Raw genomic sequence first — 13941 nt, forward strand, 5'->3', positions numbered from 1 at the left:
TGTGTTGACAATATGTGTATCAACACACTTCATAACAACAATACACACTTTGTGTTGACAACATGTGTATCAAGACACTTCATAACAACAATACACATTTTGTGTTGACAACACGTGTATCAAGACACTTCATAACAACAATACACACTTTGTGTTGACAACATGTGTATCAACACACTTCATAACAACAATACACACTTTGTGTTGACAACATGTGTATCAAGACACTTCATAACAACAATACACACTTTGTGTTGACAACATGTGAAGACTTGTTGGATCCTTCTTTGAAGTAATGTGGTGAAAAAGACGTTAGAAGAGTAACAATACATCTTTATAGCAAAATATGAAATATGATGTGATTGAAGACACCAGCAGGATCTATTTACACTCCCAGGGAGCACATGAGTGTACACAGTGTGTGTGTGTGTGTGTGTGTGTGTGTGTGTGTGTGTGTGTGTGTGTGTGTGTGTGTGTGTGTGTGTGTGTGTGTGTGTGTGAGTGTACAGTGTGTGTGTGTACAGTGTGTGTGTGTACAGTGTGTGTGTGAGTGTACAGTGTGTGTGTGTGTGTACAGTGTGTTTGTGTGTGTACAGTGTGTGTATGTGTGCGTGAGTGTACTGTGTGTGTGTGTGTACAGTGTGTGTGTGAGTGTACAGTATATGTGTACAGTGTGTGTGTGTGTGTGTGTGTGTGTGTGTGTGAGTGTGTAAAGTGTGTGTGTGTGTGTGTGTGTGTACAGTGTTTGTGTACCGTGTTTGTGTGCGTGTCTGTATGTGTGTGTATACAGTGTGCGTCTCTGTATGAGTGTGTATACAGTGTGTGTGTACAGTGTGTGTGTACAGTGTGTGTGTGTGTACAGTGTGTGTGTGTGTGTGTGTACAGTGTGTGTGTGTGTGTGTGTATAGTGTGTGTGTATGTGTACAGTGTGTGCGTGAGTGTACTGTGTGTGTGTGTGGACAGTGTGTGTGGACAGTGTGTGTGTGTGTACAGTGTGTGTGTGTGTGTGTACAGTGTGTGTATGTGTACAGTGTGTGCGTGAGTGTACTGTGTGTGTGTGTGTACAGTGTGTGGGTGTACAATGTGTGTGTGAGTGTACAGTGTGTGTGTGTGTACAGTGTTTGTGTACAGTGTGTGTGTGCGTGTCTGTATGTGTGTGTGTACAGTGTGTGTGTACAGTGTGTGTGTGTGTGTACAGTGTGTGTGGGTGTACAGTGTGTGTGTGTGTGTTTGTGTTTGTGTGTGTATTGTGTGTGTGTGGGTGTACAGTGTGTGTGTACAGTGTGTGTGTGCGTGTCTGTATGTGTGTGTGTACAGTGTGTGTGTACAGTGTGTGTGTGTACAGTGTGTGTGGGTGTACAGTCTGTGTGTGTGTGTGTTAGTGTGTGTACAGTGTGTGTGTGAGTGTACAATGTGTGTGTACAGTGTGTGTGTGAGTGTACAATGTGTGTGTACAGTGTGTGTGTGCGTGTCTGTGTGTGTGTGTGTACAGTGTGTGTGTGTGTGTACAGTATGTGTGTGTACTGTGTGTGTACAGTGTGTGTGTGTGCAGTGTGTGTGTACAGTGTGTGTATACAGTGTGAGTGTACAGTGTGTGTGTGTGTGTGTACAGTGTGTGTATACAGTGTGAGTGTACAGTGTGTGTGAGTGTACAGTATGTGTGTGTGTGTGTACTGTGTGTGTACAGTGTGTGTGTGTGTGTGTACAGTGTGTGTGTGCGTGTACAGCATGTGTGTGTGTATGTATGTACAGTATGTGAGTTCTCATGCAGCATGTGTGTGTACAGTGTGTGTGTTCTCATGCAGTGTGTGTGGATACAGTGTGTGAGGGTACAGTGTGTGTGTTCTCATGCAGCGTGTGTGTGTGTACAGTGTGTGTGTGTGTGTTCTCATGCAGCATGTGTGTGTGTACAGTGTGTGTGTTCTCATGCAGCGTGTGTGTGTGTACAGTGTGTGCGTGTGTTCTCATGCAGCATGTGTGTGTGTACAGTGTTTGTGCGTGTTATTATGCAGCATGTGTGTGTACAGTTTGTGTGGTCTCATGCAGCGTGTGTGTGTGTACAGTGTGTGTGTACTCAAGTTCTGACAACATAATTGTGCTCAGGGCCGTGGGATGGAGATGTAGCTGCGAGTCAGCAGGAAGTGGAGTGTGTGTGTGTCTGTGTGTGTGTGTGTGTGTGTGTGTGTGTGTGTGTGCGTGTTGCAGCCTCCCCGACACACGCAGCTCTGCGTAGCGGCCCATCAGCCGCCGCGCCGTGGACCGCGGCTGACCCGCCGGAGTCCAATTAGAGGCGCTAGGAAGCACTCCGACTCTGCTGGCTGGCCCACAACACCCACTTTTAATGGGGGAGACACTTTTAATGAGTGGATGGGAGTGTGGGAGTGTGGGAGTGGGCTCGCTGCTGGCTGAAGGTTAGCGCTAGCAGAGGAGAGAAATGACTGTCATTTACATAGCAGGCCACTAGGGGGTGATGTCACCACTAGGGGGTGATGTCACTTTGTCACGAAACACCACTCATCAGCTAAAAAGTGACCTAACAGTCACAGGTGTCCCTGAACACGTTTGTTCACTTCCAATATCACACCCATACTGGAAACTTCATAGATATATCGATCCCATTCGATATCAGCATGAATCCTACATACTTTTATTATGTAGAGTGTTTGGTACCGGTACGAAAAGTAATTTCGATACTTTGCGATACTTTTCTAAATAAAAGGGACCACAAAAAATTGGCATTATTGTCTTTATTTGAACAAAAAAAAGTTAGTGTACATGAAACATATGTTTATTATTGTCATCTAGTCCTTCGATAAAATAGTCAACATACTAGACAACTTGTCTTTTAGTAGTAAGTAAACAAACAAAGACTCCTAATTAGTCTATGCAGTAACATATTGTGTCATTTATACACCTATTATTTTGTACACATTATAAAGGACAAACTGTAAAAAAATGGATTATTAATCTACTTGTCCATTTACTGTTAATATCTGCTTATTTTCTGTTTTAACATGTTCTATCTACACTTCTGTTCAAATGTAATAATCACTTATTCTTCTCTTCTTTGATACTTGACATTAGTTTTGGATGATACCACACATTTAGGTATCGATCCGAAACAGGATCATACATTGGTCATATTCAAAGTCCTCATGTGTCCAGGGACGTATTTCCTAACTTAATAACTATAATATGTATTTAAAAAAATATATATTTTGTGACGATAAAAAATATCGATGTAATCATAGTAGTATCGACCGGATACGCTATTGTACTTGGTATCATTACAGTGGATGTCAGGAAGTAGGAAGTAATATCTGCTTATTTTCTGTTTTAACATGTTCTATCTACACTTCTGTTCAAATGTAATAATCACTTATTCTTCTCTTCTTCGATACTTGACATTAGTTTTGGATGATACCACACATTTAGGTATGGATCCGATACCAAGTAATTACAGGATCATACATTGGTCATATTCAAAGTCCTCATGTCTCCAGGGACGTATTTACTGACTTTATAAACATAATATGAATTTAAAATTACAAATATCGATAGTAGTATCGACCGGATACGCTCTTGTACTTGGTATCATTACAGTGGATGTCAGGTGTAGATCCACCCATGGCATTTGTTTACATTGTGACGCCGGTGAGCTATTGTATCCTCCTACGGTGTGTAGTGAAGCATGTTTAGCTATTCCTCGTCCTCCAGTGATAACGCTACTTGTAAGAAACATACTTTATTTGTCGCCATGGAGGCGAGGGTTAGTGATTTAGAAGTAGTGTTTCAGTGTTATAACTTCAGCTTTATCTTTACTTTTTACACCAAAATGCGTCCATTTTCCCTTTTCTGTCTACACACTGTCTGCTTGTAAGTACTCTGTGTGTGTGTGCACTGCCGAACATGCTCCCTCTGCTGGTAAAACCAGCCATGTCAATGTACCGTTTTTGATTCATTAGTACGGCAATACTCCTAATTAGTCTGCTGACGTATGCAGTAACATATTGTGTTATGTATACACCTATTATTTTGTTCACATTATGAGGGACAAGCAGTACAAAATGGACTCAGACAACCCTAATTTGTATATCAGGGGGCTATTTATCCACGAAAAATGTATTTATGATGTAAAAAATTTAAAAAAAAGACCAAAAAACAGGACGCTGATTCTGAGGTATTGGGGGCTTGCTCGGGAGTTGTATTTCTCGGGTTGAAGTGACACACCTCAGCGTGAGCACACCTTTCAAAATGGCTGTCTCCTCCCCAGGTGCTCCCAGAGGAACCGCTGCGACCGTGCCGGCGAGCCCTACCGCTTCGCCGCCTCTCTGGACCAGTGTGTGAAGGCCACCGTGCACCCAGACAGCATCGCAGTGTCCGAGCCCAGCGTCACAGTAAGTTTGCACACATTTTAAGTTCGGGCACATAATGAAAAAGCACTCAGACGTTAATGAAAAGAATAAACAGGCTCATCTACATACCCCGCTGCCCACGTAGGGACGCCAAAAAGGCCTGCAATAACTCCCTGGTCTTGATTGTGTGCGCCATGCATAAACATGAGGCAGGCGGGGAGGGTTCATAAGAGCTTCGTGTTGGCGTTTCAGCGCCCGTACGCTCGCTCGCTCGCTACCTTAGAAGTCTGCACGCTCGCCAAGATGTGTTTGTGTGGGAGGCTGAGTGGGCGTCGAAAGTTTCCCGGGTGCAGCGGATCCGGCGAACTTCGGGGCCAAACGTGTGTGAGCATACGCTGGAGACTCCTGCCGTTACCGCGTGGAGAAAAAAGGCCGAACCGAAGTGCTAACAGTTAGCGTTGAGTAACAAAATGGGCGAAAAAAAGCATGCAATAACGTTTACGTGCTAAAAAGTTAACATGCTTGAAGGAACTAAATGTTTGACTCTGAGGCATATACCAGCCATGTGCTAATATTAGCATGCTAACGTTGGCGCTAATGACCGTTAGCTTTTTAGCATTCATACAATAATTCAGTTTGAGTCGGCCTTAAAATAAGGCACATTTCGCTTATTCATGAACATCATTTAAAAACATATATAAGTATTTTTTTTTAGGAAAATGGTATTTATGACAATGTTCAAAGAGATGAAATACAAAGTACTAAGGATGAAAATGATAGTGATAATAAAAGAAATACAATTATTTACACATTTTTTATTATTTTTTAAATATTCCAAAAATGTAAACTAAATATTAAAAAAAATGTGTATAATATTTGGACAAAAAGGTCTACCTGTTTTTCATAAAATAATACAAACGTGTTTTATATTTTATTTGTAAAATAATTATCTCACTGATGTTTATTTGTATTGTTATTATTATGTATTATTACCTTCATTTTTACAACACAACAACAACGTTTTTGGGGACCAAGTTGACAAAAATGTCTATTCTGTTTTTTCATTTAACTTGCTGCCTTGTCAAGTTAGCATTAGCTACCAGAATTTGTCAATTGCCTTAATTGTTAGTTTTGTCCCCCCCAAAAAAGGTAGTTTGACTATCTTGAGAAAGCCACATTATTGGAGAAGTGACATCTGTGTTGGGCTAGCATGCTAACAATAGCATGACGCTTTCCTCTTTGTTTTTTGCATTTGGAGTAGGGTTGTATGGTATACCAGTACTAGTATCGTATCGCGGTATTAATGAATCAAAAACGGTGCTATACCGGTTCGCGTCGTCGCGACATTGCTGGTTTTACCAGCAGAGGAGCATGTTCGGCAGCGCACACACACAGAGTACTTACAAGCAGACACAGTGTGTAGACAGAAAAGGGAGAACGGACGCATTTTGGTGTAAAAAGTAAAGATAAAGGTGAAGTTATAACACAGAAAGGGTGAAGTGTCTTGCTCAAGGACTGTGACGAAGTCGGTAGAAGGTGGGGATCGAACCAGGAACCCTCCGGTTGCTGGCACGGCCACTCTCCCAACCGGCGCCACGCCGTCCAATGTATGATCCTGTAACTACTTTGTATCGGATCGATGCCTAAATCTCTGGTGTCATCCAAAACTAATGTCAAGTATCAAACAACAGAAGAATAGACTAAGAAGTAGATTAATAATACATTTTTACAGTTTGTCCCTCATAATGTGTACAAAATAATAGGTGTATAAATGACACAATATGTTACTGCATACGTCAGCAGACTAATTAGGAGTCTTTGTTTGTTTACTTACTACTAAAAGACAAGTTGTCTAGTATGTTCACTATTTTATTTGAGGCCTAAATGACAATAATAAACACATGTTTCATGTACACTAACATTTGTTGTTGAAATAAAGACAATAATGACACTTTTTGTGGTCCCCTTTATTAAGAAAAGTATCGAAATGTATCGATAAACATTTTGGTACCAGTACCGGTACCAAACTATTGGTATCAGGACAACCCTAGACACAAACCAAACAACCTTCCCTAGTCATGGTGCAAAAAAAAATCTAATTTTTTTTTTTAAATACACTCATTTAAATCCATGAAAGTGCATGATGGGAAAAAAAATAAAATACTCTCCACACTTGTCCTTTATAATGTGTACAAAATAATGGGTGTATAAATGACACAATATGTTACTGCATAGACTAATTAGGAGTCTTTGTTTGTTTACTTACTACTAAAAGACAAGTTGTCTAGTATGTTCACTATTTTATTTAAAGACTAAATGACAATAATAAACATATGTTTCATGTACACTAACATTTGTTGTTAAAATAAAGACAATAATGACACTTTTTGTGGTCCCCTTTATTAAGAAAAGTATCGAAATGTGTCGAAATACATTTTGGTACCAGTACCAGTACCAAACTATTGGTATTGGGACAACCCTAGACAAAATCCAAACAACCTTCCTTAGTCATGGTGCAAAAAAAAAGCAAAAATGCAAAATGCAAAAAAAAAAATAATTAAATACACTTATTTAAATCCATGAAAGTGCATGATGGGAAAAAATTTAAAATATTCTCCACACTTGTCCAAATAATGTGTACAAAATAATAGGTGTATAAATGACACAATATGTTACTGCATAGACTAATTAGGAGTCTTTGTTTGTTTACTTACTACTAAAAGACAAGTTGTCTAGTATGTTCACTATTTTATTTAAGGACTAAATGACAATAATAAACATATGTTTCATGTACACTAACATTTTTTTGTTCAAATAAAGTCTATAATGACATTTTTTTGTCGTCCCCTTTATTTAGACTTAGACTTAGACTTCCTTTTTATTAGGGATGTCCGATAATGGCTTTTTGCCGATATCCGATATTCCGATATTGTCCAACTCTTTAATTACCGATACCGATATCAACCGATACCGATATATACAGTTGTGGAATTAACACATTATTATGCCTAATTTGGACAACCAGGTATGGTGAAGATAAGGTACTTTTTAAAAAAATTAGTAAAATAAGATAAATAAATTAAAAACATTTTCTTGAATAAAAAAGAAAGTACAACAATATAAAAACAGTTACATAGAAACTAGTAATGAATGAAAATTAGTAAAATTAACTGTTAAAGGTTAGTACTATTAGTGGAGCAGCAGCACGCACAATCATGTGTGCTTACGGACTGTATCCCTTGCAGACTGTATTGATATATATTGATATATAATGTAGGAACCAGAATATTAATAACAGAAAGAAACAACCCTTTTGTGTGAATGAGTGTAAATGGGGGAGGGAGGTTTTTTGGGTTGGTGCACTAATTGTAAGTGTATCTTGTGTTTTTTATGTTGATTTAATTAAAAAAAAAAAAAACGGTACCGATAATTAAAAAAAACGATACCGATAATTTCCGATATTACATTTTAACGCATATATCGGCCTGCCGATATTATCGGACATCTCTACTTTTTAATTGTCATTCAAATGTGAACTTTACAGTACAGACAAGAACAAAATGTCATTGCATTAGCTCATGGTAGTGCAGGATAAAAAAATCAATAAGGTGCAGATATAAATAAATAGATTACTTCACTTTTTATTTAGAAAAGTATCGAAAAGTATCGAAATACATTTTGATACCGGTACCAAAATATTGGTATGGAGACAACCCTAATTTGGAGGTACATTGAAGTGTTGAGTTGGTTCATGTCGGTTCAACACGAAAATTAGCCACGCCCTCTTAGCTAACCGCTAATATTGATCGCTGTTTAAATCTGACATTTCTCCGGCGATAATTTCCGCACCCAAAAAAAATTCCACTGGGTTAGCTATCGCCATGACGACGCCTCCTCTTGCCCAGGAGCAATAAAACACGGAGGAAACAATCCAGTCACCTTTATCGCGCCTCACGCCAATTAGGCCGCCTGCTTCTGGAAAACGGCGAAAAGACCCGACACTCGGGAGACGAGGCGACTTTGTGCGGCGGCGACTTTGGAGTGTTTATCCGCCATGCAGACGCCCCCCCCCCCCCCCCCCCCCCCGCTGGCACGGGGAGGCTAATTAGCTCGAGAGGTTACTCGGGGAATTCAACGTTGGACAAAAGGCGTTGATTGCTGTAATCAAGTATCTCCGCCAAAATTGTCCCCGATTGGTTCGTTTGGGGATAAAAGTAAACTCGCGTCAGTTCACTAAAGTCTCCGCTCTCCGTCCATAATTAAACATGAGAGAAATTGTTTGAACACAAACAAAAAAAACGACTTTCAAATTCTCGATATTGTAACCTCACGCTGTTCATGTTACACAGACTTATGTTGCTTGGAAAAGTTTGGGAATTTTTCCCCGCAGCCATTTTATATTTCCTGTTCAGTAAGTATTTATTCCACATCACAGTATGGAGGGGGGAAAGTTTACGCTGCTACAGAAAGAAAGAAAGAAAGGACAGGAAGGAGAGAGAGACAAAGAGGTCTTCAAGATGTTTTGTGTGTGTTTTCATAAAGAGGAGCCTAAACTACAAAGCAGTGAAGTTGTCAGGTTGTGTAAATGCTAAATAAAAAGAGAATACAACAAATCCTTTTCAACTTATATTCAATTGAATAGACTGCAAAGACAAGATATTTCATGTTCACACTGAGAAACTTTGGTATTTTTTGCAAATATTAGCTCATTTGGAATTTGATGCCTGCGACATGTTTCAAAAAAGCTGAAACAAGGTCACGGACTTTACTTTGCCGCTTACGTGCAGTGATTTCTCCACATTCTCCGAACCTTTTGATGATATTACGGAGCGTAGATGGTGAAATCCCTAAATTCCTTGTTGAAAAAAAGTTGTTCTTCAACAATTTGCTGAGGCATTTGTTGACAAAGTGGTGACCCTCGCCCCCGTCCTTGTTTGTGAACGACTGAAGCTGCTTTTATAGCCAATCATGGCACCCACCTGTTCCCAATTAGCCTGTTCACCTGTGGGATGTTCCAAATAAGTCTTTGATGAGCATTCCTCAACTTTCTCACTCTTTTTTGCCACTTGTGCCAGCTTTTTTGAAACATGTGGCAGGCATCAAATTCCAAATGAGCTAATATTTGCCAAAAATAAGAAAGTTTCTCAGTGTGAACATGAAATATCTTGTCTTTGCAGTCTATTCAATTGAATATAAGTTGAAAAGGATTTGTTGTATTCTCTTTTTATTTACCATTTACACAACCTGACAACTTCACTGCTTTTGGGCTTTGTAGACAAAAATGCTTGTGGATGATGAAATGATGACAACATGAATAGTTGATGGATGAATGATGACAATATGAATAGTGAATGGATGGATGATGACAACATGAATAGTTGATGGATGGATGATTACAACATGAATTAATTAATTAATAATGACAACGTGAATAGTTGATGGATGGATGATGACAACATGAATAGTTGTTGGATGGATGATGACAACGTGAATAGTTGTTGGATGAATGATGACAACATGAATAGTGAATGTATGATTGATGACAATGTGAATAGTTGATGGATGGATGATGACAAAATGAATGAATGAATGATGACAACATGAATAGTTGAGGGATGAATGATGACATCATGAATAGTGAGTGGATGAATGACAACATGAATAGTTGATGGATGAAAGATGACAACGTGAATAGTTGATGGATGGGTGATAACATGAATGAATGAATGATGACAACATTAGTAGTTGGATGAATGATGAAAACAATAATAGTTGATGGATGGATGATGACAACATGAATAGTTGATGGATGAATGATGACAACAAGAATAGTTGATGGATGGATGATGACAACATGAATAGCTGATGGATGAATGATGACAAGATGAATAGTGAATGGATGAATGATGACAACATGAATAGTTGATGGATGAAAGATGACAATATGAATAGTTGATGGATAAATGATGACAACATGAATAGTGAATGGATGAATGATGACAACATGAATAGTGGATGATGACAACATGAATGAATGAATGACAACATGAATAGTTGATGGATGAATGATGACAACATGAATAGTTGATGGATGAATGATGACAACATGAATAGCTGATGGATGAACGATGACCAGATGAATAGTTAATGGATGAATGATGACAACATGAATAGTTGATGGATGAATGATGACAACATGAATAGTTGATGGATGAAAGATGACACTATGAATAGTTGATGGATAAATGATGACAACATGAATAGTGAATGGATGAATGATGACAACATGAATAGTGGATGATGACTACATGAATGAATGAATGACAACATGAATAGTTGATGGATGAATGATGACAACATGAATAGCTGATGGATGAATGATGACAAGATGAATAGTGAATGGATGAATGATGACAACATGAATAGTTGATGGTTGAATGATGACAACATGAATAGTTGATGGATGAAAGATGACAATATGAATAGTTGATGGATGAATGATGGCAACATGAATAATGAATGGATGAATGATGACAACATGAATAGTGGATGGATGAATGATGACAACATTAATAGTTCATGGATGGATGATGACAACATGAATGAATGAATGATGACAACATGAATAGTTGATGGATCAATGATGACAACATGAATAGTGGATGGATGAATGATGACAACATGAATGAATGAATGAACGAATGAATGATGACAACGTGAATAGTTGATGAATGAATGATGACAACATGAATAGTTGATGCATGTATGGTGACAACATGAATAGTTGATGGATGAATGATGACAAAATGCATTGTGAATGGATGAATGTTGACAACATGAATAGTTGATGGATGTATGGTGACAACATGAATAAATGAATGATGACAACATAAATAGTTGATGGATGAATGATGACAACATGAATAAATGAATGATGACAACATGAATAGTTGATGGATTAATGATGACAACATGAATAGTTGATGGATGAATGATGACAAGATGAATAGTTGATGGATGGATGATAACAACATGAATAGTTGATGGATGAATGATGACAAGATGAATAGTTGATGGATAGATGATAACAACATGAATAGTTGATGGATGAATGATGACAAGATGAATAGTTGATGGATGGATGATGACAACATAAATAGGTGATGGATGAATGATGACAACATGAATAAATGAATGATGACAACATGAATAGTTGATGGATTAATGATGACAAGATGAATAGTTGATGGATGTATGGTGACAACATGAATAAATGAATGATGACAACATAAATAGTTGATGGATGAATGATGACAACATGAATAAATGAATGATGACAACATAAATAGTTGATGGATGAATGATGACAACATGAATAAATGAATGATGACAACATGAATAGTTGATGGATTAATGATGACAACATGAATAGTTGATGGATGAATGATGACAAGATGAATAGTTGATGGATGGATGATAACAACATGAATAGTTGATGGATGAATGATGACAAGATGAATAGTTGATGGATAGATGATAACAACATGAATAGTTGATGGATGGATGATGACAACATAAATAGTTGCTGGATGAATGATGACAACAAGAATAGTTGATGGATGGATGATGACAACATGAATAGTTGATGGATGGATGATGACAACATGAATAGTTGATGGATGAATGATGACAACATGAACAATTGATGGATGGATGATGACAACATGAATAGTTGATGGCTGAATGATGACAACATGAATAGTTGATGGATGGATGATGACAACAAGTAGTATGGACTAAATACGCTCTTGTACTTGGTATCATTACAGTGGATGTCAGGTGTAGATCCACCCATGGCATTTGTTTACATTCAGGCTATCGGGGCGGTACGGCTCGGTTGGTAGAGTGGCCGTGCCAGCAACTTGAGGGCTTCAGGTTCAATCCCCGCTTCCGCCTGCCGTTGTGTCCTTGGGCAAGACACTATACCCACCTGCACCCAGTGCCACCCACACTGCTTTAAATGTCACTTACATATTGGCTTTCACCATGTAAAAGTGCTTTGAGTCACTAGAGAAAAGAGCTATATAAATATCATTCACTTCACTTCACTTCATTTACACAACCTGACAACTTTTGTAGAAACCGTCTCTCACCGCGAGCCTTTTATGCGTCATGTCGCCTGGAATGGCTCCAAGTTCACGTCGAGCGACATCGGAGCCATCTTCAAGATCACCGGCGGCCGCTTCTTCGCTAACGAGGGACGCCGCCAGTTAAGCTGCTCGGCTGCCTGGCGGCTCCCAGCGGCCCGCCGGCGTTTAGTTGTCAGGCAGATGGGGAGGAACAAAAAGCACAAAAGGGAAACTTCAAACAGCGAGCGTGGCCCAAATAGGAGCGCCGCAAAAGGAGGAAGACGAGGGCGACACGACACGACGATGATCTCCGGCTGCGGAGCGCGATCACATGACATCTAAATCTATATTTGCTTATTTATAGGCTGAGTCCTCAAGCGCCCGTGTCACCGACTCTCCTGACAACCACTTCAAACGCCAGCATCTGCATATGTGCATATATATATATATATATATAATGTGTTAGCATATATCACAGTGCCAACCTACTAGAATAATCCTCACACACCCTTGAAGCAAGCAATGAAAACACGACTTTGACAAATATTGTACATCAAATACTCATACATACATAATGTCATTTCCGGGCTATAGAGCACACCCAGCAAATTTGAGATGATATTCAATTGAATAGACTGCAAAGACAAGATATTTCATGTTCGAACTGGAAAACGTTGTTATTTTTTGCAAATATTAGCTCATTTGGAATGTGATGCCTGCAACATGTGTTCAAAAAAGCTGGCACGAGTGGCAAAAAAGACTGAGAAAGTTGAGAAAAGACTTATTTGGAACATCCCACAGGTGAACGGGCTAATTGGGAACAGGTGGGCGCCATGATTGGGTATAAAAGCAGCTTCCGTGAAATGCTCAGTCGTTCACAAACAAGGACGGGGGCGAGGGTCACCACTTTGTCAACAAATGCCTGAGCAAATTGTTTAACAACAACATTTCTCAACAAGGAATTTAGGGATTTCGCCATCTACGCTCCGTAATATCATCAAAAGGTTCTGAGAATCTGGAAAAATCACTGCACGTAAGCCGTGATATTACGCACCTTGGATCCCTCAGGCGGTACTGCATCAAAAAGCCACAACAGTGTGTAAAGGATATCACCACATGGACTCAGGAACACTTCAGAAAACCACTGTCAGTAACTACAGTCGGTCGCTACATCTGTAAGTGCAAGTTAAAACTCTACTATGCAAAGCCGACGTTTTTTTATCAACAACACCCGGAAACGCCACCGGCTTCGCTGTGCCGCAACTCGTCTAAGATGGACTGACGCAAAGTGGAAAAGTGTTCTGTGGTCTGACGAGTCCACATTTCAAATTGTTTTTTGGAAAATGTGGACGTGGTGTCCTTTCGGACCAAAGAGGAAAAGAACCATCCGGATTGTTCTAGGGTGAAAGTGTAAAAGGCAGCATGTGTGATGGTATGGGGGTGTATTAGTGGCCAAG

At 39.3% G+C, this 13941-nt stretch overlaps 1 protein-coding gene across 2 annotated transcripts in view; it reads left to right on the forward strand.

Annotated features, from left to right (window-relative positions):
- The window catches only part of plxna2 (plexin A2), a 470104-nt gene that overhangs the window by 295570 nt on the left and 160593 nt on the right, over positions 1-13941 (forward strand). For both annotated transcript variants that reach the window (XR_009826713.1, XM_062052547.1), the window contains exon 6: positions 4274-4397. Coding sequence is in view for 1 of the 2 variants with exons in the window: in XM_062052547.1 (XP_061908531.1) it covers positions 4274-4397 (124 nt within the window). In the remaining variant the exon portion in view is untranslated. The remainder of the gene's footprint in view (positions 1-4273; positions 4398-13941) is intronic.

Source organism: Entelurus aequoreus, linkage group LG07 (assembly GCF_033978785.1).
Source record: "Entelurus aequoreus isolate RoL-2023_Sb linkage group LG07, RoL_Eaeq_v1.1, whole genome shotgun sequence".
NCBI classification, from domain to species: Eukaryota; Metazoa; Chordata; class Actinopteri; order Syngnathiformes; family Syngnathidae; genus Entelurus; species Entelurus aequoreus.